Source organism: Panulirus ornatus, chromosome 44, assembly GCF_036320965.1.
Source record: "Panulirus ornatus isolate Po-2019 chromosome 44, ASM3632096v1, whole genome shotgun sequence".
Taxonomy (NCBI): domain Eukaryota; kingdom Metazoa; phylum Arthropoda; class Malacostraca; order Decapoda; family Palinuridae; genus Panulirus; species Panulirus ornatus.
This window is the reverse complement of record NC_092267.1, coordinates 14,625,324-14,650,787: the sequence shown is the minus strand read 5'-3', so window position 1 is coordinate 14,650,787 and position 25,464 is coordinate 14,625,324. Positions and strand designations below refer to the sequence as shown.

The 25,464-nt window shown below is 41.2% G+C and overlaps 1 protein-coding gene across 4 annotated transcripts in view; it reads right to left on the bottom strand.

Moving 5' to 3' along the window:
• The window catches only part of LOC139762776 (mitogen-activated protein kinase kinase kinase 7-like), a 116,465-nt gene that overhangs the window by 86,403 nt on the left and 4,598 nt on the right, over positions 1-25,464 (bottom strand). For all 4 annotated transcript variants that reach the window (XM_071687914.1, XM_071687916.1, XM_071687915.1 and 1 more), the window contains exons 4-9: positions 22,998-23,115; positions 21,400-21,542; positions 19,249-19,432; positions 18,385-18,515; positions 16,719-16,867; positions 14,661-15,105 (exon numbers count right to left, since the gene is read on the bottom strand). In XM_071687914.1, the coding sequence (XP_071544015.1) occupies positions 14,661-15,105; positions 16,719-16,867; positions 18,385-18,515; positions 19,249-19,432; positions 21,400-21,542; positions 22,998-23,115 (1,170 nt within the window). The remainder of the gene's footprint in view (positions 1-14,660; positions 15,106-16,718; positions 16,868-18,384; positions 18,516-19,248; positions 19,433-21,399; positions 21,543-22,997; positions 23,116-25,464) is intronic.

Below are 25,464 nucleotides of genomic sequence, written 5' to 3'. Positions count from 1 at the left end.
CGAACCATACGAGCCCCAGCTGGATGTCTATGGTTTCATTTAAGCAACGGGGAAGCGTCTGGACGGAAGTATGAACCACAGAAGCGAACCTGTGTGGACTTTACACGCTATCTTGACTCCTTGGGGTAGACGACGGTACGACACCTTGAACACGACGGTACGACACCTTGAACACGACGGTACGACCCTTGAGCACGACGGTACGATCCTCGAGCACGACGGTGCGATCCTTGAACACGACGGTACGACCCTTGAACACGACGGTACGATCCTCGAGCACGACGGTGCGATCCTCGAGCACGACGGTGCGATCCTTGAACACGACGGTACGATCCTTGAACACGACGGTACGACCACTGAGCACGACGGTACGACCCTTGAGCACGACGGTACGATTCCTTGAGCACGACGGTACGATACCTTGAGCACGACGGTACGATACCTCGAGCACAGCGGTACGACCCTTGAGCATGACGTTACGACCCTTGAACACGACGGTACGATACCTCGAGCACGACGGTACGACCCTTGAACACGACGGTGCGACCCTGGAACACGACGGTACGACTCTTGAACACGACAATACGATCCTTGAACACGACGGCACGACACGTTGAGCACGACGGTACGACCCTTTAGCACAAAAGTCGAATATCAGTGCAAGACGTAATGGCTCCTGATCACAGAGGTACGACCCACGGCTATGATGGCGTGACCTACGACAGGTCAAAGACCCAGCCGGTATACGTAAGGGTCGTACGACCGTGGTCGGGAGGGGGGGGGGGTCGTACCCACGATTCGTACCGTCGCGCTCAAGGATCGCCCATTCTTGCTCAGCGGGGGTCGTACAGTCGTGCTCAGGAATCGCGTCCTCGTGCTCAAGGGGCTTAAACTCAGGGCCACAGCACCACGTTTTCTTTAAATAAACTTTTGAGAGTATATTCCGCCTTAAAACGTTTTCCATTTTTACGGATCACCTTCCAGTGTCTTACGAAAACGCGAAAATCACCAGAAAACATCAACTTACACACATAAACGTATATGGCATTCTTTGGTGCTACCGGGCTCCGCCTGCAAGACGTAAGTTACACCCAGCAGAGTTGTATCACCACAACACAGTCTCGTCAATGATTCTCTCTCTCTCTCTCTCTCTCTCTCTCTCTCTCTCTCTCTCTCTCTCTCTCTCTCTCTCTCTCTCTCTCTCTCCAAAGGAGTCTGCGCTTCCCTGCGAATGGCAGGAGCTCAAGCCTTGGGCTGCAGGAACCTTCAGAAAGGTCCTGGGTCACTCCAGGAGTCTTTCACAGAAAATGGTCCTTGGGGGGTATACTTATGAATATATAAACAAGGTACTATTCGTTTTTTTTTTCTTTCTTTTTTTTTAACGAATTCGTCAGAGCTACCTTCACGAACCTAAGAAGATCCACGTTAAGGCCTCACATGACGCACAGGAAAGTATGAACAATTTAGAAAAATATAGATAATGAAAAGGAATCTATAAGAGGACGTAGGAAACCGGACATAAAAAACGAGAGAAGGTAGTGTAGTGTAGGGGGGGGGGGGGAGGAGGAGGGGAAAATAAGGTCGTGGGGGGGAATAAGGTCAAGTAGAGGGGGAGGGGGGGAGAAATATACCTTAAAAACGACAAAAAAAAAAAAAAAAGAATGTTATGAAAATGAGAGAGCAGTGTGGTCAACAGAGCAGCGCAAGACCCTGTAGAAGACCATGGCGGTCTGTGCGACGTAACAAGGCGGGCAGGGGGTGCAGGGGGGCAGGGGGGCAGGGGAAAGGAAGGGGGGGTTGTGTGGTGTGGGGTTCCAATAATAGCTGGACCCCTCTAGCGTCGTCGTCGGCCACACGAGCCTATATACTACTGTCTGTACCGCTTCATTTTCCCCCAGCCTCCACTAGAGCCTAAACTCCTATGCCTCACCCTCAATGAACGCTCCCTTACAAGCGTCACCCTGGCAGCGGTCCAGCCACGGCCATGGCAGCAACTATATATCCCCGAAAACACAGAATAAGAAGAAGGAAAAAAAACACCTTTGGTTTACGATATGTTGTTCGGTGGTGCTACTAAGAAGTTGTGTCCTACTAATATTACACTACAGTAAGGCGTAGAAGGTGATGCTCTCTGCATCGACCAGACCCGTCCGTGGCAGAGAGATGGGTCGAGCTGAAGCTTCATGTAGATCCCTGGCAGGGTTGAGGAGAGAGAGGGAGGGAGGCAGACAACCCGGGGGGGAAATACCCGACTCTAGCTAGCTAGCTAGAGCGATGGGGTAATGTTACCACTGCCAGGTGTCGCTCAGCCAGCCAGGTGCTACACCACCCTGGCTCACGAACCTCCCAGCGACCACACGCTATACCCTGGCTCACTAACCTCCCAGCGATCATACACTATACCCTGGCTCACTAACCTCCCAGCGATCATACACTATACCCTGGCTCACTAACCTCCCAGCGACCATACACTATACCCTGGCTCACTAACCTCCCAGCGATCATACACTATACCCTGGCTCACTAACCTCCCAGCGACCACACACTATACCCTGGCTCACTAACCTCCCAGCGACCATACACTATACCCTGGCTCACTAACCTCCCAGCGACCACACACTATACCCTGGCTCACTAACCTCCCAGCGACCACACACTATACCCTGGCTCACTAACCTCCCAGCGACCCCACACTATACCCTGGCTCACTAACCTCCCAGCGACCACACACTATACCCTGGCTCACTAACCTCCCAGCGACCACACGCTATACCCTGGCTCACTAACCTCCCAGCGATCATACACTATACCCTGGCTCACTAACCTCCCAGTGACCACACACTATACCCTGGCTCACTAACCTCCCAGCGACCACACGCTCTACCCAGGCTCACTAACCTCCCAGTGACCACACACTATACCCTGGCTCACTAACCTCCCAATGACCACACACTATACCCTGGCTCACTAACCTCCCAGCGATCATACACTATACCCTGGCTCACTAACCTCCCAGTGACCACACGCTATACCCTGGCTCACTAACCTCCCAGCGATCATACACTATACCCTGGCTCACTAACCTCCCAGTGACCACACACTATACCCTGGCTCACTAACCTCCCAGTGACCACACACTATACCCTGGCTCACTAACCTCCCAGCGATCATACACTATACCCTGGCTCACTAACCTCCCAGTGACCACACGCTATACCCTGGCTCACTAACCTCCCAGCGATCATACACTATACCCTGGCTCACTAACCTCCCAGCGACCACACGCTCTACCCAGGCTCACTAACCTCCCAGCGACCACACACTATACCCTGGCTCACTAACCTCCCAGTGACCACACGCTATACCCTGGCTCACTAACCTCCCAGCGACCACACACTATACCCTGGCTCACTAACCTCCCAGTGACCACACACTATACCCTGGCTCACTAACCTCCCAGCGATCATACACTATACCCTGGCTCACTAACTTCCCAGTGACCACACACTATACCCTGGCTCACTAACCTCCCAGCGATCATACACTATACCCTGGCTCACTAACCTCCCAGCGACCATACACTATACCCTGGCTCACTAACCTCACAGTGAATACACACTATACCCTGGCTCACTAACCTCCCAGCGACCACACACTATACCCTGGCTCACTAACCTCCCAGCGATCATACACTATACCCTGGCTCACTAACCTCCCAGCGACAATACACTATACCCTGGCTCACTAACCTCCCAGCGATCACACACTATACCCTGGCTCACTAACCTCCCAGCGACCACACACTATACCCTGGCTCACTAACCTCCCAGCGACCACACACTATACCCTGGCTCACTAACCTCCCAGCGACCACACACTATACCCTGGCTCTAACCTCCCAGCGACCACACGCTCTACCCTGGCTCACTAACCTCCCAGCGATCATACACTATACCCTGGCTCACTAACCTCCCAGCGACCACACACTATACCCTGGCTCACTAACCTCCCAGCGATCATACACTATACCCTGGCTCACTAACCTCCCAGCGACCACACACTGTACCCTGGCTCACTAACCTCCCAGCGACCACACACTATACCCTGGCTCACGAACCTCCCAGCGACCACACACTATACCCTGGCTCACTAACCTCCCAGCGACCACACACTATACCCAGGCTCACTAACCTCCCAGCGTCACTATGCCCTGGCTCACTACCTCCCAGCGACCACACACTATACCCTGGCTCACGAACCTCCCAGCGACCACACACTATACCCTGGCTCACTAACCTCCCAGCGATCATACACTATACCCTGGCTCACTAACCTCCCAGCGATCATATACTATACCCTAAATCACTTTTCAAACGTCAGCTTTGACGACCCCACAACTGGGAGTGAGTAGCGATACATTTCACCACGTCTCACTATAAAGCTATGGTGAATATATCATACATTTCACCATATATCACCGTAATTCCACACAGCACAAAATGTGGTAACGAGGATCCATGTATGTTTGGTCGATTCCGGGGCTGCACTCCAAAAAGTAGGAAATTGATTCTCTCGTAGTACGAAGTTTCACTGACCATGACACAGCCTTTGGTGAACATTGACTTTTCACTCAAGGGGTAACCATCTACACACGGAGTCCGGTAACACCCATCACGGAATTGCATAAGAAAATGGGAGATAAACAAACTCGACGCGTATAACATTACACAAACAGTGGAGGTGTGTCATTTACCCACATCCATGACATACATAGTGGGATCAACATGTGGTTTTCTTAATGGTCAGTTTTTTACCTTAAACTAGCAACGCTTATGTTCGGAAACTAGAATACTGAGCGAACGTTTGGAAACTGATTCGGTTTCATCAGAAATTTCAAACATTTATATTTTTCTAAAACCAAATATCGTCTTAGCTACGTCTCTTCGTTGTATATCAACTGACTGTTCTACGTCTTCTATCTCATTCCTGTATTTCCCCTTAATGATATGATTATTACACGAAAGTGCACTTGGGAACTTATCGTGTTTCATGTGCCCGTGGACTGAAAAACGGAAAGTAAAGATGCCGAGAGCAAAATGTTAAGACATCTGGCCTTCTCCTCTGCAAGGAAAATTCTACGGTACTTACGTATGTACACACGCAATGCGGGCCAACACGCTACCAAGCCCTCCTCCCCACGTCTTTAAAAACGACCCTCATATACATCATTCACAGAGAGAGAGAGAGAGAGAGAGAGAGAGAGAGAGAGAGAGAGAGAGAGAGAGAGAGAGAGAGAGAGCTGTACACGCCATGACTAACGTTTATAATAATGTTGCCTTGCTGTTACCCAGTGTGTGTGTGTGTGTGTGTGTGTGTGTGTGTGTGTGTGGTCAATCTGGCAGGGATGGTTGGGAAATGCGCGCCAAAGAGACCAGTCCTTACAACCCCCCCCCCCCCCCCCCAACTGTCAGGAACCATGTGTGCGAGTCGTACTCACATTCTCCACCCCAACCACACCACCACCACGTACGTGTACACAAGTTCTGAGTCAACAGTAACCAACCCGCCATAGCTCAAACATCCTCCAAATCTCTCGTGAAAAATAATAATAAAAAAAAAAGTTTAGAACAATCTTCTGGAACGGAGACTTGCCATAAAACGATCGTATATTCGAAGGTAGATGGATAAATAGATAGACATAGATATATAGATAGACAGATATCCCCTAACGGTATAACGTTACCCACACAATGGGACATCTGTTCGAAAACGTTTTCATATTCAGCCGATCTGAACGAACGAATTCGTACGCTTTCGGGTCAGGTTCACGAATCATTATCCCCTTTAAGTCACTCTGGGTTATATAGACATTACGACAAAGTTAATATTGTTAATTTAAAAGCTCTGGATGGCGTGCTGGGGGGAAACTTAACACTTAACTCAAAAGTTGTATATGACGTGATGAGCAATTCAACATATCAGTTCAAAAGCTCCAAATGGCGTAGCTGAGAAATCTACCATTGATTCAACATTTCTGTGTGGCAAGCTGAGCGGTCCAACGTTAAATTGAAAAGTTGTGGATGAATCATTCGTTCTGTTTCTCTCTCAGCTTCAAAATCGTGTCGCTGACGGATAAACACATCGCAAGACCAATAAACTGCCGCGCCTAACTCACGTTACCCAGATTTCTTTCGACCCTTCCATAAACAAGGACGGGAATCCACGAGCAAGGAAAGGTTGACAAGGAGGATGTATGTCTCACGTCAGACAAAAAGGAGAGGGAGAGACCAAACTGGAGGTAGCAGGATGGTAAAAAGAAAAAAAAAAAAAAGAGTAATTGGAGCGTGAACATACAAGAGGGTGAGAAGCATGCGCGGGATGGAGTAAATTAGAGCGATGCGGTATACAGGGGCTGACGTGCTGTGAATGGACTGCACCAGGGTACGTGAAGCGTCCGAGGGGGTAAACCATGGTGGAAAGGTCTGTGGGGCCTGGTTGTATGTAGGGAAAGCTGTTGTTTCGGTGCATTACGCATGACAGCTAAGGAATGGATGTGAGCGGTTGTGGCCTCTCGTCGTCTCTGCCCTCAAGGTAAACACCCGATACAACGACAAAACACAGAACAAATGGACACCCTGGATTACGGACGGTGGTGGCTGGTCAGTGACGGCCGGACCTGTGTGTGGTGATGGTGGCGGGCGGCGGACCAACGCGTCAGGCAGGTAACCCGTGGTGCGCTCGAGCTGCGCCAAACATCGCCTTGGGGGGACCCACGCGGCAATGACGTGTCCCGGGAATGCTTGCGCACGAAATGTGCCTCAAATCTACTATGATCAACCGGCCAAGGAACGACCACCATCCCAGGCATCTCTCCTTCCACTCGCTCGCACTTCGGTCCACTGTATACCTTTGCAACCATCCGAGCAATGCGTCTTTAAGAGGTTCCTTTCCCCGGGGGAGTCACGAAATAACTATGTGGTGCGTTCAAGCCTCATACAATCAAGTTCCACTCCAGTGCGAAGTATCCGCAGAATACAAAGTGCTATACGAAAACTCGCCCGCGCACAAGGATAAGCGAGCTAATGTTATAAAGCACATATCCTTCCGTTTGTACGTACCCACACACGCATACATGTGTTTCTGTTATCGTAAAAGCTGATTAAAGGATAGCGTAAAGGTGTATGAAACGCTCGATAATAAAGATGATACGGGACAGTGACGACTAAATTCTTTTAACATCGTGATGGATCTCCTCACACTACCATGAGCAAGGGAAACTCCTACCATTATTCCCATCGCTAACTCCCATTATGACAGCCTAACGCTACTATAAACCAGAACAATTCCCACCACCATAGCCTCCTCGGCCTAGCAACCTCGCCTCACGGTTTAACATCCATCTACCAACGTTCTTAAAAAGATGTGGCATATTCACCGCACCTGAATCTTATCGGTATCAAGGACAAAAATACACAGCGGCCTAACAAAGGCTGGGATTAAAGTTATATATGAACAAGAGCGAGTCACCAAAAGCGCACCCACCCGCAGTCATTTTATGCCTCCTACTACAACACAAGTTTACTGACGCGTCCCTGAACCCCACACCACTCTCGTCATATATTACGAGTCTAACAATATCATACCGTACTCTGCACATTACAAAACAAAGGAAATCTTACAACACACCAAAACGGGAAGGTTGACGTCTGTAAAATACTGAAGTGGCTAACTTCAGCGAGAAACACAAAAACCATGAGTGTGCGAGATGACTCAAGCGGCTAGGCTTCCCAATATATTCAGAGCATAAAATAAACACGCAGGAACTTGGCTTGTCTTTCCTCCCAAGCGGAGCATAGTTTGTAGCAAGGCTTGTTTGTCTTTACTTGTTATGCTGTGCCCGGACACATTTCCTACGCCACTGGTAACAAAATAATTCTCTTTTGAAGTTCTGTAAAGTTACTGGAAGAAAAATATTTCCGATTAAGATCCAGACGATGTGCAGTACGTGAACATAAAAGTACAGCACAGCCCAGCATATATCATTAGTGTAGGAACAAAACACAAGTGTGAAGACCATGAGAACACTAAATAAAATGATAATACACGATTAATTGATAACGTGGGGTCATTGTCTACAAAATGACCATACGCTGTGGCCATCCATTGGTTCATTAACCATCATAGATGAGTATATTCGACAATTTTCCCACAGAGCAAGTGGGTCTATACTGCCTGCCGATGTATGTAGTTCTGATAACAACTTATGAGAGGAAAATTAAGAAAGCACATGTCTACGGTGAAGGTATCTATTGATAAACACTGGTTAACTCTGATATTACCGTAGCAAACATGTAACAAATAAAATCTTGGGTTACGAAACCCTTCCATCGCCCAAGACAGTACTCAATACACACTAGCTTACAGTGCACTTGAAGAGCCCGTACACTCTGCCATAAACCTTCATACTCAAAGGATCTTTTTTTTCATTAGCAAAATTAACTTAATAGATTTTCAAAATAAATACTGTGTGGTAATGTAGTTATGTTTTGCTACTATGGTAATGTCCCACCATCTTATCAATTAAGGAGTCCTACAGACTTTGATACAAGTGGTAGGAACTACTGTGTTGAATTAGACCGGGCAAGCGTGAATGATGTATTTCAACTTATCGATAACAAAACTGTTAATGGGGAGGGCTATGAAAACGAGAAAAATACGGTATGAATTAAGTGTAAAACACTTGTATAAACCAAGAGCGTCTGTGAAAACCTCACCCAGCTTTCCCTAGCAACCGAAACTGACTTTAATATTTTGGATGTTAACTGGATAATATTCACTTGTTTGTCTTGTGTTTAATATCTAATTTTCAGGCGTGTGTGTGTGTGTGTGTATGTGCTGGGAACACTCAAACCCACATCAGTGATCCAGCACACATAATTCACCATGTGAATACAAGCAGCAGAATAATCCGTTTTCGGAAGAATTTGGACAAGGATGATAACTGATATGGAGGCAATATGGGGGAAGAGAAGTTGTGGAGTTGTGTGAGGGTTTTGGGATGGGTACTACGTTGGCAAATTTCCAGATGTTTGGGATTTTGCTGTGTAACCAAGAGTGGTTAAAGATGTCTATAAGTGCTTGGGTTACTAGTGGGACAAAGTGTTAAGTGGACATTACTTTTCTCCCTGCACTACCACTTTCTGCATGTATCTGTTCCATCCTTGACCTTATATTTTCCCACCTCTTACCATGTTACAATCAGTTCCCTTATATGTAATTATCAGCAATAAATTAATACTTGAAAGCTGGATAACTGTTCTCTATACTGGTTTAACCTGGGTTTATATACTGTTCTGTAAGTTTAACGGTGTCCAATTCTTTTAATGTGGAAAAGAACTACGAGTAACAACAAACTGTTAACAAATGCAAAATTTGAATTTTTCTAATCAAAAGATCATTCACATCATTATGGTCCAGCCTTTCACAGATGCACCGTTGAAGCAAAAATCATTGATACTGCTACTGTTCTCACTTTAACATCTTATGAGACATTTAAAAAAGTCTCTCATACATAAAACGAACACCAATGCATATGTAGTATAGCGACAGACATCACATGTATGCTTGGCACCAGTGATGCTTAGTGTTGCGAGTGTAGTAGAAGGAGACAACAAGCCTCACTCTGACAACTGTGACAAGTGATAAAGTCTTGTCAACACACACCATTAGTTACATACTAATGGATACACACACAATATCATCCTACAATTATAATACACAGCAAGGAATCATCACACACTGGACATGCTCTTAAGTCGCCTTGATGATGAACAAACTTTTTGACCCATCATTACAGTGTCCCGCCTTGTCCACGTCCTTCCCTACCAAGTCCCCAAACAAAAGGAAATGAAACCTTTCCTTACTCTCACAGAAAACAAAACAGTTCCTTATTTTCCCACAACACGTAATCAAGCTAATACCCATCATAGACTGATTGCAATTGGATGTTTCATAGTACTAAGTGAACTCCTACAACACATAAATTACTTTCTCTATGGTACATATTCTAAAGCAAGGATAATATACTTTGGCTTTTTGCATAGATTCCACAACCAACTACAAGGTTCCATGGTCTACTTGCCTTCCTGGCCTTAAAGCTACATCAACTCAAAAGTACATCAAACACTAAGCTGTGTATATAAATGAACTTGCTAATAACATCCACAAGGGAGCAGTATTAATGTTAGTAGGTGTACAGAGAGATATGCTGCCAGAAGCTCTCACAAAACTGTGGTGAGAGTAACTATACAACAATATATTATGCACAATGTGAAATGACAGCAAAATCATAAACTGTAAAAGCCTTGGAGATAAACATTCAAAAAGATTTACACAAGAGTCAAGCATTTGGAGCAGGAATAATGAGGAGAAAACTGGCTAATGAGCAAGGGAATGTTAATAGGCTCATAATGTGTTGGGTAAAGGAAAAGCAACATGAGGGGAAAAGATTTTGATACAGGTACAGTGAGACAGAGATTCAGCAGCATGGGGGGGGGGGAGAATAGTTGTCTGGAGGCAAATAAAACAATGGGTGAGAGAAGAGGAAAAAAAGGAAAAACTAGATAAGGAGAAGCAGTGGAAAAGCAATATAAGAAGGCTGACTGGGAACAGCTGCAGTGTGGGGTGAGGTATAGCAGTGTGAGGAGAAGCCTGGCTGAGAGGAATGAGACATATCAGTGAAGTGGAAAGCTGAATGAGGACTGATAAAGTGAGGGATGCTGAGACAGAGGGATGACTCTAATGCTGAGGTTGGCAGCAGTGAAGGTCAAGGAGAGATAGTAAACAAGAAGGTATAACGAAATAAATGAGGTGGGACAGGTGGACTGGTATAATGCATCCCTTTAGCAATGGGAGGGGGGGTAGAGGGTTCTACAGGCATCTGGGAGTAAGACAAGGCATGTCTGTGGGAAGAGGGTAGGGGGAGGGTAAGATTCCTCAGGCATTAGGTTACATGAGACAAAGGTATAATCTTTCTCTCGCTGCTCACCATTTGTTACCATTAGCGTCAGTGGCAGCGATAGGGGCCTAAGTTGAGGCCTGCATACTATTAAGACTCTAAAAAACAATGTTAGCTTAGGATAATGAGTCACTCGCCACTTTTTCCAGCTTAACCAAAGGTAAACAACAAAATTGTGAAGATTCTTGGCAGCTGGTGTGAAACCTGCAACCAGGATCACGTCGCCTGCCACAGCCCTGACGCAGCCCCTTCCACATTCACTGCTCTGCTCCACTCCTCATATGCTCCTTCTTTCTCAATACACTTCTTTTCTCCCATCTGCTCTTTCTTTCCCACTGACTTCCCTCCCTACCATCTCCTATCTTTCCCATCCATTTCTTCCTTTACTATCAACTCTTTCCCTTCCCATCAACTCTTAATTTCTTAATTTACTCTTTCCTTACCCATCCACTCCTTTCTTCCTTATATATTCCTTCTTTTTCCACATGTCTCTTCCTTCTCCCCACTCTTCCACTCCTTTTCTCCTGAATCTGCTACCACTTTCTTCATAAACAAATTCTACTTTGTATTAATCATCCTTTACCATCTACTCTCAATCTCCTCTTAGATCTACTAAACCCTTTCCATCTAAATTCCCTTTAACATTGACAACCTCTTTCTTTCTCAATCTATTCCCTCCAACTTTTTGTCTTGTCCTTCATTCCCCTGTAATCCCTCTACAACTCATACTATTTCCCTATATAATCTGTGCAGAACTACTCCATAATTTATTCATCCCTTCTCTGTCTCTTCTTACTTTCCACAATTACTTTTACCTAATCCATCCAATATTTTCATCATCAGTTGCACCTTCCTTCCCCATCTACTTCCTTCTCAGTAAGCTTGATCTTTCTCCATCAACTTCTTAATCTCTCCATCTCCTCTTCCTTCCCTGTTAATTTTCTTCCCAGGTACTCATCAGTTCTTTGCATAAGCTTCTTTTAACAGATATTTACTCCTTCCTTAATTCCTTCCCTATCTACTTTTCTATTTCATCACCCACCTACCAGTGGCCTTTCCTTGTCTGCTTCTGGCACTACCTCGCTAATGCAAGAAATGGCAATGAAGTATGAAAAACAACTACCGGTACTCTTTTACTTCCCAATTATCTCTCTCCTTCTTCCACCTTCTATTCCTAACATCTTTTAATCCCCCTTTAAAGCATTCAAAACAGTGAGTCAGGAGCAGTATTCAGAGCAGCATTACCTTCAAACTTTTCCTTATTTTTCCCATGATATGTAAAACAGCCATTAAACAAAACATAAACACACTAATGATATATAATCAACACGAAAGCATTAGAAGCCACTTTCCATATGCCTTTCTGATCTCTCTCAGTCCAGAACCCTTCCATTCAATTAAAGTTTTCTGCATCTCTTGAGTTTATTTTGAGAGTTTCTGCAAAGCTAAACCGAGTTAGATGTGGTACCAATGGGAACAGTGACCATTTGTTTACCTGAATTATTAGGTATGGACATTCCAAGTTCCTGGAGTAACAATGCAAAGGGAAACCTTTTCATTCAATTGAAACTGTTAGTGAATAAATTCCATAGTTCAGTGGCTGAGGGGTCTTTTGAGTGCATAAAAGGCTTTAACTTACTCTTCATATTCATCAACTGATTGCTCAGACACAATAGAATAACGGAGGGTAGGATTCCACCACAGGAATAAGTTAGATAATGATGCCAAAAACCATGTCCTTCTCACAAAACTGTGACACCAAAACATGCATATCACTAATTAATCCTGTATCATTATCACAACTGTATCAAATGGATAACTACTTTCTCTAAAAAGGTTGCAAGATAGTCTTGATTCAATAACTCATACCTAACCCACTAAAATTCTTACAAACTTTTCTGATGATACCGCCTTGCCAAAGAAGAATTTTCACTCATGAACCTTATGCATGCAGAGTCCAGCAATAGTTCATACTATGGTCATATCTATATTCATATATCATATATTCATATATCACTGTTATACTTTCCTCCAAATTTGATCTGCATGGCATTAACTTAAGTTCACTCCCTAACTTGCTGTGATCATACCTATAAGTTTAGCTCATAATTTGTCACTATGACAGCTAACCCAGCCCTATAACTAACTCATTTTGGCATAAGACTAATTGATCCTAATCTGAATGACTAATTGATCCTAATCTGAATACTATGTTGTCACTAACTCATTTTGGCATGAGACTAATTGATCCTAATCTGAGTACTATGTTGTCAAGTGTGTTGAGTATGAAAAAGTACTCATGCATGATTAGAAATTCAAAACTAAGGGTGAAGTTAATATCTTGATGAGCCACCACAGCAGAGGAATATGCATGGATCAATTACTTTAAATTGCTCAAGTCATTCACACATTGTGTTTTGAATATACTTTTCCTAAATTTTCAATTGTCTAATGGTCAACTTCAAAAGAATCAACAATAATATCTAATACTTATGCATACAAAGCCCTTTAGCCACTATGTTATGTATTACAATAATTCAGTACCATATATAATACCTATGTACAATAAAACATTATCATGCCTATTCAATTATGTAATACAAAAGCAAAATTGTAAATTACATCTGTACTCACCTAATGAAGTAATGAAGTAATGAAGTAATAAAGTAACGATGGTATGAGATGACATGTAGAATACAGGCAAAAACTTACTATTTATATTAGAATGCTAAGCCAGCTGACAGATTTAAAGATTTCCTGTAAAATCACTATACTGATATTCACACATATAACTTTATTTGACTGATACTTGATATTACACTACATGATAAATTTACATCTTAGAGGGATCTCTTGATTTCCTCCACTAAACTTTCTCTGCATACCCTATGTATCTATCGATCATCCTATATTTCTGATCCTGTTCCCTATAGGAACTCCCACCAAGGGGGTGGCCATGGCAAAAGAGTCTCCACCTATCCCTGTCCTGACATGCCTTCCTAGCATACACCATTCTCCCCCCATCTCTCCCTTCCAGCACTCCTTAACTCTCTCTCCTTATGTCACAGGTGGTCATCCTCTCACACCAACCTTTTTAATCATTTATATCATCCAGTCTCCTTGCAAACCCTATTACTATGATAATGCATTCAGTCATAACATGGGTATTATACAACAAGAATGTCTCTAATTGCTATTGTACCTTCTCCACATGTAACTATCGAACACATCTTCAATATCGGGGAATAATTTTTCTCTGATTACCACATCACCATGACTTACCAATGTGTAGTAATTGCATCCAGCACTATCTATACTGTAGCATTCAGAACAAACAAACTTGGAAATCTGGGGATTTCACTTCATAGTCAACAGACTCATTTCTGTTGTTCAAACAATCCACCTTGCACACCTGTGCCACGAGGTACGGCAAATTAGAGCTCTTTAAATATCCTCTTCAGCAGCATTTTGTGATACAAACTGAAACTGAGTTTCTTCACAATTTTTTTATGAAGAAAGTATCATTTCTGTTTTTATTAACATAATATGAAAACCTCCTTCCATTTCTATGAGAAACTTAAAACATAAGTGTATGGCATGCATTGCTGAGGCAAAATTTTATAACAAAATCAACACTACTCACCATGATTTGTGCCCTCTCTGTAGGAAGTGGGCTGTGGGGTTACCTCTGCAGAACGTCTCCGAAAGTGAGCATTGGGATCACTAGGAGTAAGGTGTTGACGCATTGGGACAGCTGTAGGACTGACACCCCCTACTGAGCTCGTAGTTGTGGTTACATTACAACTGTGAGGAAGGGAAATTACTGGAGCACGTGGAGGAACCAAAGTGATGTCAGAACGAGATGGGGGTTCGGCATTTGGAATAATAATAGCCAGTGGATTTTTGTGATCCTCCATGTCATCACTGGGTGCTGTGCTCCATGGTGAGCCAGTGTCTCCAGTCACTACTACAGTGCTGGACACATTAGGACTTATGGCAGGTGGCAGTACACGAGGGGAAGAGCTATCACCTGTATCCCTGATAGGGTATGTTCCCTCACTCCCTGAGGTAATCCACATGGAAGCATCCTGTAAAGAAAAGATATTCACATCATCTGATTCTCTGAAGATGATACATTTAAATTCTAAAATTTTTAGATCAACTTTTCCCTTATTCTAATGCATAGTATCAGTCAGTATGCTATAAACAATATTCAGTCTCCTTTATTCCACTTAGAACAAATATCAATTCAAATGTCTATGCCTCCCCTTCTCTTCAAGCTTGTCATTTTGTTTCATGAGAAAGGTAGAAGAGAAAGAAATAAAATCAAAGGCAGTGGCTGTGCAGAAGGAATATTAGGAGGAGGAGGAGAGGGAGTTAAAGGAGGAAGAACAGAAGAGAGGTGAGGGAGAAAAAGGAGAAAATAAGAGAGGAGGGGTGAAAAACGAGTAGGATGAGGAAAAAAAAAAAAGGAAGAAGAAAAGGGGAGCAGAAACAGAATGAGGGTGAACAAAATACTAAAGAATATGAAGAAAGAGACCCTTTGGAAAGTGTAGCCTCTTCTTAAGGATGAGATGCAATACCCCTAAAACTTCTAGGAGACCTAGAAGTTGAGGAGTGACTGCCAACTTCCCTGATAGAAATACAATAAACAGTGATTAAAGTCATCACCATAAAAGGCTATAATCTATTCTACTTCCTTGCCATCCTCAAAAGTAAAGCTGCCAGAAATAAGATCAAGAATAATCAAGTCATAATCAAAAAGAATACTATCTATTCTCTCTATTATCATGATTCTATTCCCAATTCAATGGAGTGGTTCATGTATATGTAAACTCTACAAACTCACACACATCCTCGACTCCAGCCAAATGAGTTAGTGAAATATGGACTTCCACACTTGTAAAAGTACTTCATAATTTTCTATTTTACACATGAAGGTGATCTGTCTGAAACTAAATTCTCTATTTTTACCTCTTCTACACATAAAATGCTTCTATTGCAACCAGTCCCCAGTAATTCCTCCCAGATCTTCACCTAAAAATCCTTACCCCTAATAAATTCTCTAGCTACATCTGTCCATCTCTTTCATGACCTGCCTGTCCACCTTATATTTTCAACCAATTTCAGGGGTAATGTTGTTGAGTTACCACATTTATTGAGTTATTTCATTTCTCTCTCAATCACAACTATTTTCGATGAAAAAAAGTTGTACAATCTATGAAATGTCTTTCACCCAAAACAAATTAAACCATTTCAAGATCTTCAAAAAATGATAGAAATTACTTTAAAAAGCTAATGAGAGAAACAAGCACTTGCCAAACATTATGCATCTGGATGTTACAGGCTGGGAATTCTCTAATACAAGATGGGGAAAAGGCTGAAGAGTAAAGGACTACACATGAAAAAGAAAAATATATGAAGTCCAAGACAGACTGCAATTAAAGCAGAAAATGGATTACTGGAAACATATAGGTAAAAGGTCAGAGCAATAATTTACATTCTTAAACGCTAAACAATTTATAGTCTTAATTTTAGTCACATCAAAATTCAGATAGAACTAACTACATACAACACAGTGAGCCCAGTCTATATTTGTTTACAGCTATTTGAATTATGTATCACACTTCTTTTCAGTCATCAAAAAGTTGGGTATGGAATTTCTCAAGATCTGCCTATACCACAATCAAACTTGACTGACCTCATTGTGCAGTGTTGAGTGACCAATATCATTGGACTGAATTTTCCTACGAGCACAAGGGTCACTACAGCTGCCACTATAACTTATCTCACTCACGTCTTGGCTGGTGTGACCTGCACTGGAGCCAATACGGGGAGATCTGTATGTATCTGGAAACAAAAAAAAAAGGATTTAGAACTCTGAATTCATCTACCACACTAAATACAAATCAATACATTAAAAACAAAATGTCAACAATGTTCCATCTAATCATTTATCATACGCCTGTAATATGTCAGAGAAACAACTCATAATAGACAGTCTGCCAGTATCATACAAAGCTCCACTGATACCCACAGGTTTTGACCCAAGAATAAAGAGTGAATTTCCTTCACATCAAAGGGTCTAAAAATCCAGCCACCAGTTGGTTAAACTCCACAATATTTAGTGTCTTTATCTTAACAGTTTACATCATGACATCACAAGCTCTTCTTCTGCAGCTCTGGTGTTTTTAGATAACTGTAAATGGTTTTAACTTTTAAACTTAACCATGTGACAACAAAGACACAATGAACACAAGCAGCCACTGTGGTTAATCTGACTTTAGTAACAGTGCATTTTTTTCTCTACTGGGCATGCTGAGCATGCTAAGGTGAATCTGGTATGCCAAGCATGCTGAGGTGGTATTGCATTGGAAGTATTCTTGATCTCGCGTGCAGGTGTTCAATGTTTGTGGTTGCTGAGCAACCAGCGACTGTTCTGATTCCTGTGATTTAGGTGGATTGCAGTTATGTTAAGTTTGCTTTTGAAAGGGAGGATGAACAGGCAGGTGAGGCATACTTTTGGGAGGAGTGGATAAATTGCCTGTAGAGGATACTTAAGGACTCTCTTTCTTGTCCAAAGATGGCATGTTGACCCCTATATACCACATCATTGTAATTCACTCTATCTCATGCATGCCTCCTGTATGTTCATGCCCTGATCACTTAAAATCTTTTTCTTACAATCCTTCCATCTCCAATGTGGTATCTCCCTTCTTGTTCCCTAAAGTTCTCAAACATTTCCTCTCCGTCAACCTCTCCTCATTCATTCTCTCCATATGTCCAAACCATTTCAGCAGACCCTCTTCAACTCTCTCAACCACCACCTTTAAATTATCACACTTCTCCCTTACCCTTTTATCACTTACTCGATCAAGCTACCTTGCCTAACACTATGTCCTCAAACACTTCGGTTCCAACAACCGTCTCCTCTGCACATCCTCATGCATCACATCGATACAACATTACTGGGACTATTACACCTTCAACCATACTCATTTTTGCCCTCCCACATAACAACCTCTCTTTCATCAGAGTTTTCAATGCTCCCAGAACCTTCATCCCCCTCATCCTCCCTATGACTCACTTCTGCTCCATGGTTCCATATGCTGTCATGGCCATTCCCAGGTATCTATAATAATTTACTTTCTCCAAATTTTCAGCACTAAACCTAATAACTTTGATTTCGGTCATGTTTTCTCTCAGTCATAATGATTTCGGTCATGTTTTCTCTCAATCATAATAAAAATTCAAAATATATCTTTAAGGATAATCTTGAAGAACATCGCTTTTACTGCAAGAAACAGTATGTAAAGAAAAACACATGGTATTCAAAAGGACTTCATGAAATGCACAGTGACACTCACCTCTCATGGCATCATCTGATGGAGGATTATTTATAGGTTCATCAGCACCCTTCAGGAAGCGTGTGACAACAGAGATCTTCTCTACTACCTCTTCCATACGTGGTCTTCGAACCTGGTTATGGTCCCAACACCTACAACAAACAAAAGAATCATCTCCTGAGAACAATGTACACCTATCACTGCTGTGAAACATACCATAAGGATTTAATTTTCAAAATCCTGATTTATATGCATCAAACATATCAAATTACACAGGCAATCACAACACCATCTATTTATCATTATTATTCCTAATGCAATGGGGTGAATTTTGTATATACAGCCTCTGTTAAATCATCCTTCTTTGTACATCAATCCATGCCCAATGTGTTAAAACAAAACTTGTAGAAATGCTTCTTACTTTTTCAATTCCCAAACACTGATTCATCAATAATGATCAAGGTCTCCATTCATACCACTTTCACATACAAAACACAACTTTATTTCAATGGCAAAATAGCAGAGATGGCCTAACCATCATTCACTGTATCTTGTGGTTACACTTAGACAGCTTCCATTACTAACATTACTGCAACATTATGGGACTGACATGGCTTCCCCAGTTCTGTTCTTTCTATTAATATATTTCTTTTTCATATGGGAGGAATTACATAAACAAACATTGAGATTTTCCATTATATGCTTATACATGCCTCACTTAAATTTCTAAAAACATATCCAATTAAATGAGTATTTTTTCCATTTTCTTTTTCTCTCATCCTTACTCCAGTCTTTACTACTGCTTCCAAAAGATCATTCCCATTTGTTATTTCATATCTTCCCCTACAATGAATTTTTTCTTTAATCATAACAATAAGAACTTACCGTTTCATCAGATTTTCTAGTAACTTTGGACAACCAGTTACTAAAGGTGGTCGCTGTCTTTGATGCACTGCCCACATAATACGAACAGCTAATCCAAGATCTTGAAATGGTACACGACGGGTCATCACCTCCCAGAGGATAATTCCCCAACTATATACATCACATTTTTCTGTGTATAATTTACCTGCAAACACAAAAATCACAAATATTTATATACAATAACTATAATCATGAAAATCTTTAACAAAATAAGAAATCTGCAACAAGAGCAATAAATTATATGTAACATATATCTTCTCTCTTTCACATTTGATTGCCATTTCTCACATTAATGAGGTAATGTAAATATCTACTCAGAATAATTATGTAATTACCAATTTCCACCGTACAGAGTGGGAATTTAATAGTCATGTGCCCTGCCTCTTGAACATTCTCTACAATCAAACAACTTAAAGTTATGTTTGCTGTCCACATAAACCATGTCCTTAGTCACTCTATTCCATCATCCATCAATTTTACACTACAAAAAGTACTTCTTTACATATTTCTTAACATTTATTCTGAATTTCATGTATGTCCTCTGGTTGTCTATCCCTATAGCTCTAAAAGACCTCTTCACTGTTCATGTTATCCATCTGTTTTACCATAAAGGTTGGAATAAGGTTATCCTTAACTCTTCTTTCTTCTTGGATGGGTAAATCTAAAGTCTCTAGCTTTTCCTTGCACCTCAGTTCTCCTAACTGTGATACTATCTTTGTTGCCATCCCCTTACCCTTCTCTCTTAGCTCTTTGTGATTCTTTAGGTAATGACCAAACCTGCAAAGCATATCCTAGTTTTGGCTTTAAGTAGGGTATAAACAGCTTGCTAAATATTTCCTTATCCATGTACCTGTAAGTTATTCTCACACTTACCAGCAGCCAGTTTATCTCCAAAACTATTCTCCTAATATGGGACTCTGGTGGCAGGTTAGGAATGTCACACACAGAATTCTGTGGCTTATTTCCTGCCGGATAATAAGCATACTGAGGCCTTCTCTTACTTTGTCCCATCCTCATTCCTTCACATTTGCTCAATTACAGTTTTTATAACCAGGTATCAGACTAACCTTGGAGTCTGTTTAGGTTTCCTTGTAAGATGAAGCAATCCTCCACACTTCTCACTTTCCTTATAACATTTCTATAATTTTCAGGCGCATCATTTACATATATCAAAAGGAATAATGGTTCTAAAGCACAACACTCTGCTGGTCACCTGGATACATTTGAGGAGGCTCCTCTAACATCCATCCCCAGTTCCCTACCAAGATAATCAGTAGATACGCATGTATGCATGCTGGTGTGTGTGTGTACTGGAAGGAAATTCAGGCCTTATGGGGCTGCATCTATTAAACTTTCTTTCTTACTTTTTAAACTATTGTGTACTGTTTACATTTAGTTTCATCACTTGATTTATTCTATTCATCCACAACATGCAATCAAGAGAAGTACTTTTTTTTAAACAGTTTCCTGCTTAATTTCTTGCTATAACCTCTAGTTGCTCTTTCTTTACATCTTTGACACTGTCAGACTTGAAGGGTGCAATCAAACCTCCTTTTATAATGACAACTTTATAACCATCAACCTCTCCCTGTAAATCAGCTCTCTTTTCCAGGTACCATCTTTGATGCCATACTATGGACCTTATCTTTTAGACCTTTAAGTTTCTCAAATTGTGGTGACCAAATCTATATATGTTTGTATAACCATCTTTCTCCCCTATCCCTGGGGATAGGGGAGAAAGAATACTTCCCACGTATTCCCTGCGTGTCGTAGAAGGCGACTAAAAGGGGAGGGAGCGGGGGGCTGGAAATCCTCCCCTCTCAATTTTTTTTAATTTTCCAAAAGAAGGAACAGAGAAGAGGGCCAGGTGAGGATATTCCCTCAGTGGCCCAGTTCTCTGTTCTTAACGCTACCTCGCTAACGCGGGAAATGGCGAATAGTTTGAAAAAAAAAAAAAAAAAAATAACCATCTCAATAAAAATCCAAGTTGATGAAATGCATGTAGTATGAGCCAATACCCTGAAACATTACTGTTATAACAGGACAAGTCCAAAAACATGTCAACTTCCCTGATAAGAATCACTAAGCAACAATAATAACTTTAATGCTAACCTTCAAAAACTTCTGGTGCCATCCATGCTGCCGATCCACGGTTATCTGACATAATGGTGCTCAATTCACATGCAGTTCCAAAATCACATACTTTGAGAATTTTTGCTCCCTTTGTCAAGAGCAAATTTGGAGGCTTGAGGTCCCTGGGAAATAGTAATAACATGAGCACTGCAAATCACTTGAAGCCAGTGATGTTACCACAGATGATGACACCAACAACAGAATTTACAGGAGTTAATTGGAGACTAAGGAATTTAAGAGGGAAAAGGAAACTGAAAGTAAATGCACATGAAAATAGTGATTAAATGAGAAAGAGAAGTCCTAATATGAAACAAAGAGAAAAAAGATGGAAAGGTTACCAAACTATCTGGTAGTTAATCAAATAAGGATGAAAACTTTGAAGCAAACATATATGTAAGTGATTACAGGCTGGAAATTTGTTGAGATCTGTGAGAGGCACTGATGAGGAAAAGTGAGTTAACTGGTGTTAAGAAATTTGTTTGGAGTACTAAACACACAATTCTATGTTATCTGATCATTAAAACAAAGCAGGAAAAGAAATAAAGGTGTAGAACAATCCAGTTACACAGGAAGACAATTTCTTCTTTTCTCTCTAGAAGTATGTGAAACATAGCATACTCTTCGGTGTTTACGTACATACATCTAGTAATGTTCAACATTCAATTAAACACAAATAAACTATCATTGACTACAAAAATATCAAATTATATTCTCAGTCATTATTCATGTAGTTTTTGAAATAGCTTTCAAGGCTCATGAAGCTCAGAAAAAAGGGTATCAGGCAATCAGGTCACTGAGTTAGCTACAACCATAGTGATATGCTCACAGCATTTGTGTCAGAATGATGGATGATCCACTTTCATAACACCTAAATGGGAGTAATCACCAATATACCAAAAACTATGGGTCTTTTTTTCACAGTGCTAGGGGGTATCTTCATCTGATAACAAATACAATGGAACTAAACTTATGCTACTAGCAATCAATATATCACAATAACATGGTAGAAGGGCTACCAAAGTGAGGTCAGACCAAATGAGTATTTTTCAAAATCCTTCATCCATGGTGTCACATTGTTTCATACAAGTAGTGGCAAGACACTTTCTTACAATATGCACATGGAGACCAATCTAATGTTCATACTTTTCAATCATCCAAAAATCACATCCTAAAGTGTTCCAATGCTATGTTGTTAGCTTTGGAAGGCTTGTAGCTCTATCCCTCTGTCAGGATGCACTGAAATAGTGCATGTTTCCAAAAGAAACGACTACTTTTGGTCTTGAAGTAAAAGCAAAACAGACTCCTCTAAGACTTCCAAAGCAGAATGAGAGGAAAATAGGGGACTAAAGTGCACTGCTGCATCAAAAAAAAACAATACTTATATAAGAGAGAGAAATATTGATTCAGAAGTTATCAAAATCCTTCTTAGCTTCATATACACCAATAACAGTGATTTGAATGAATAGCTGAAAAAAGACTGAAGTTCTATAGAAATACAACCATCAAAAATGTCAATTAAGAAGAGCCTAAAATCTGTAAATTTTTGAGAAAGTCATCTCAAGATTAAGTAGTCTCACCTGTGTAACAAAGGTCTTGGTTGTATAGCATGGAGGTATGATACAGCCTTGGCACACTGCAATAACCAAGAGATTCCATGGGCCAGGTTATATTGTGTGTTGGGGGAGTTGTGTAGTACTGTAAATAAAACAATCATTTAGAACAATCACTATCTTCATGGTCAACTATAGCAAACTTTCAAATTCTGTAAAGCAAACATGCCATTCTTATATTCAACAATACGAAATCTACAATCAAATCAGACTCCAAACACAGGTATTCATATTTATCATGCAGAATTAGTTATATTCCATGAATCATTCTCAAGTAATCATTGCAGAAACCATTTACAAAACATTCTGAATATTCATTACCATTAAAATAAACCAAGATAAGGAACAGATGTGTCATATATTCTTCAAAAGAGATGCAAACTTTTCTCATATCTCTGTATCATTCATTACCTTGTTTTGAAACATTTTGCTTCTAGCTGTCTTCTTTCTAACCACTCCCAATTATTTATCCATGTACTATTTCAGGATACTCAACTCAAATCCTCCTTTTACTATATTCAAATTTTTCTTTTATCTCTTTACTTAGTCACCCAACAAAATGATTCACACCTCCTCATCTGATACACCACAGGTTCTTCCCATTAATATCTATAAAAAACATATCTAATACTCAATTATTTTATACACATTTCTGCTAAACTCTCACAAGCCCATTTTTCTAAAAACCCCATCTATATAAACTAAACAGTCACTATCAACAATTCCCAGCTGCCTACTTCAACCATATTCTATCAGTGTATCGCATTCTCATCATCTGTTCCATGTCACATGATAATAACTTATTGCAAAATCTTGCTCTCTTCCTACCTGTCATTTACTGATATGTCAGATGAAAAAGTATACTTCAGTCACACCTATCTAAATTTATACCTATGAAGATCTAGCAAGCAAGGTTCAATTTTAACATTACTTCTTTTCTTAATAAAAGGCCATTATAGGGGAAAAATTCAAGAATACAAATGCCTTTCAGAGTACATTTAAATAATAAAATCATATCTATTTGTATAAGGTGGTAAGTGTTTGACTGAATCTTAAATCAATAGCTTTCATCAAACATTTGCCATTGCCAGACCAATGACAGCTGACGTCCAAGAAGCAAAGCCTGTTACTGTGTATCTAGTAACACTTTTCAAAACCACAAGTACAAGTCTTGCACATTTCATACACAGAAGGCCTCACAATCAAATCACTCCTCCCTGACACCACAGCACTAACAACAAACACGGCACACTACATTATATAATCGGAAAAATGGCTCATCCGGAACAGAATGACAGTATCTCCACCAAAATGTTCAATCATTCTTTAAACCCTAAACAAACATGAATCCAGCTCACACCCTCCAGTCACCTTGAATGAACAGTCACTCCCTGTGAACAAAACGCCAACCATTCTTGGCATCATGCACAACACACGGCACTCAATCCCCACACCAATATCATCAACACAAAAGCAACACACAAGCTAAAAGTCCTCAGAACACTAAGTTGCACCAGATTTAGACAAGAAAAAGAATCCTTCACATTCTATACAAACAAGTCATCCAACCCACTTTAAACTGTCTCACCTGCCTGGTCATCCACCCCTCAAATGCACACTTAACAAAACTGCAAACCACACAAAATAGTGCACTTAGAACAATCATTGACTGCCTAGCAACTACACTTAACACCTCCACGATGAAACAATGATCCTCCCAATACAGTCCCACCTCAACATACTCTGCACTCAATGATACAACCTCATCTAAGGAGACTTTTCATTTGCACTGTAACCTCATGCAGGAGGAACCTGGTAACTATCTGTCTACCTATCTATATCTCTGATACCTGTTCCCTCCAGGAACTCCCATCAAGGGGTGGCCAAAGCAAAAGTCTCAACTTATCCCTGCCCCTACATGCCTTCCTCGCATACACCATTCCATGCATTCTTCCTCTGTTACTCTCCCTCCAGTATTCCTCCACCCATTAACACCAACTTCATTCTACACACATCTAAACACAGCGCACACACATGCTTGTTTTCAGGCATGATTTCACACATACCATACCAATCACATAAATTTTAACACACCATATGAATTATCTATATATCATATGCATTATTTACGTATTCAATAAAACAGAACTTAATATAAACCATATGTTTTCAAAAAATATAATAATTAATAAAATTATGGTTCTTCAGGTTCAGCAAGAATAAAGACAGGTTATCTGGAGTGTGAGTCTGAATGGAAAAAAACAGAGGAAGTTGAATGTTTTAGAACTACAGAAAAGGATTTGGAAGAGAATGGAACCATAGGAGCTGAGGAGAGCTATAAGGTGAGTGAGGTAGCAAAGTTCTTGGGCACAATATGGAATGAATGTAATAAAGATCACTGGCATTAAGGGTGTTTGATGGTACAGTGGTCCCA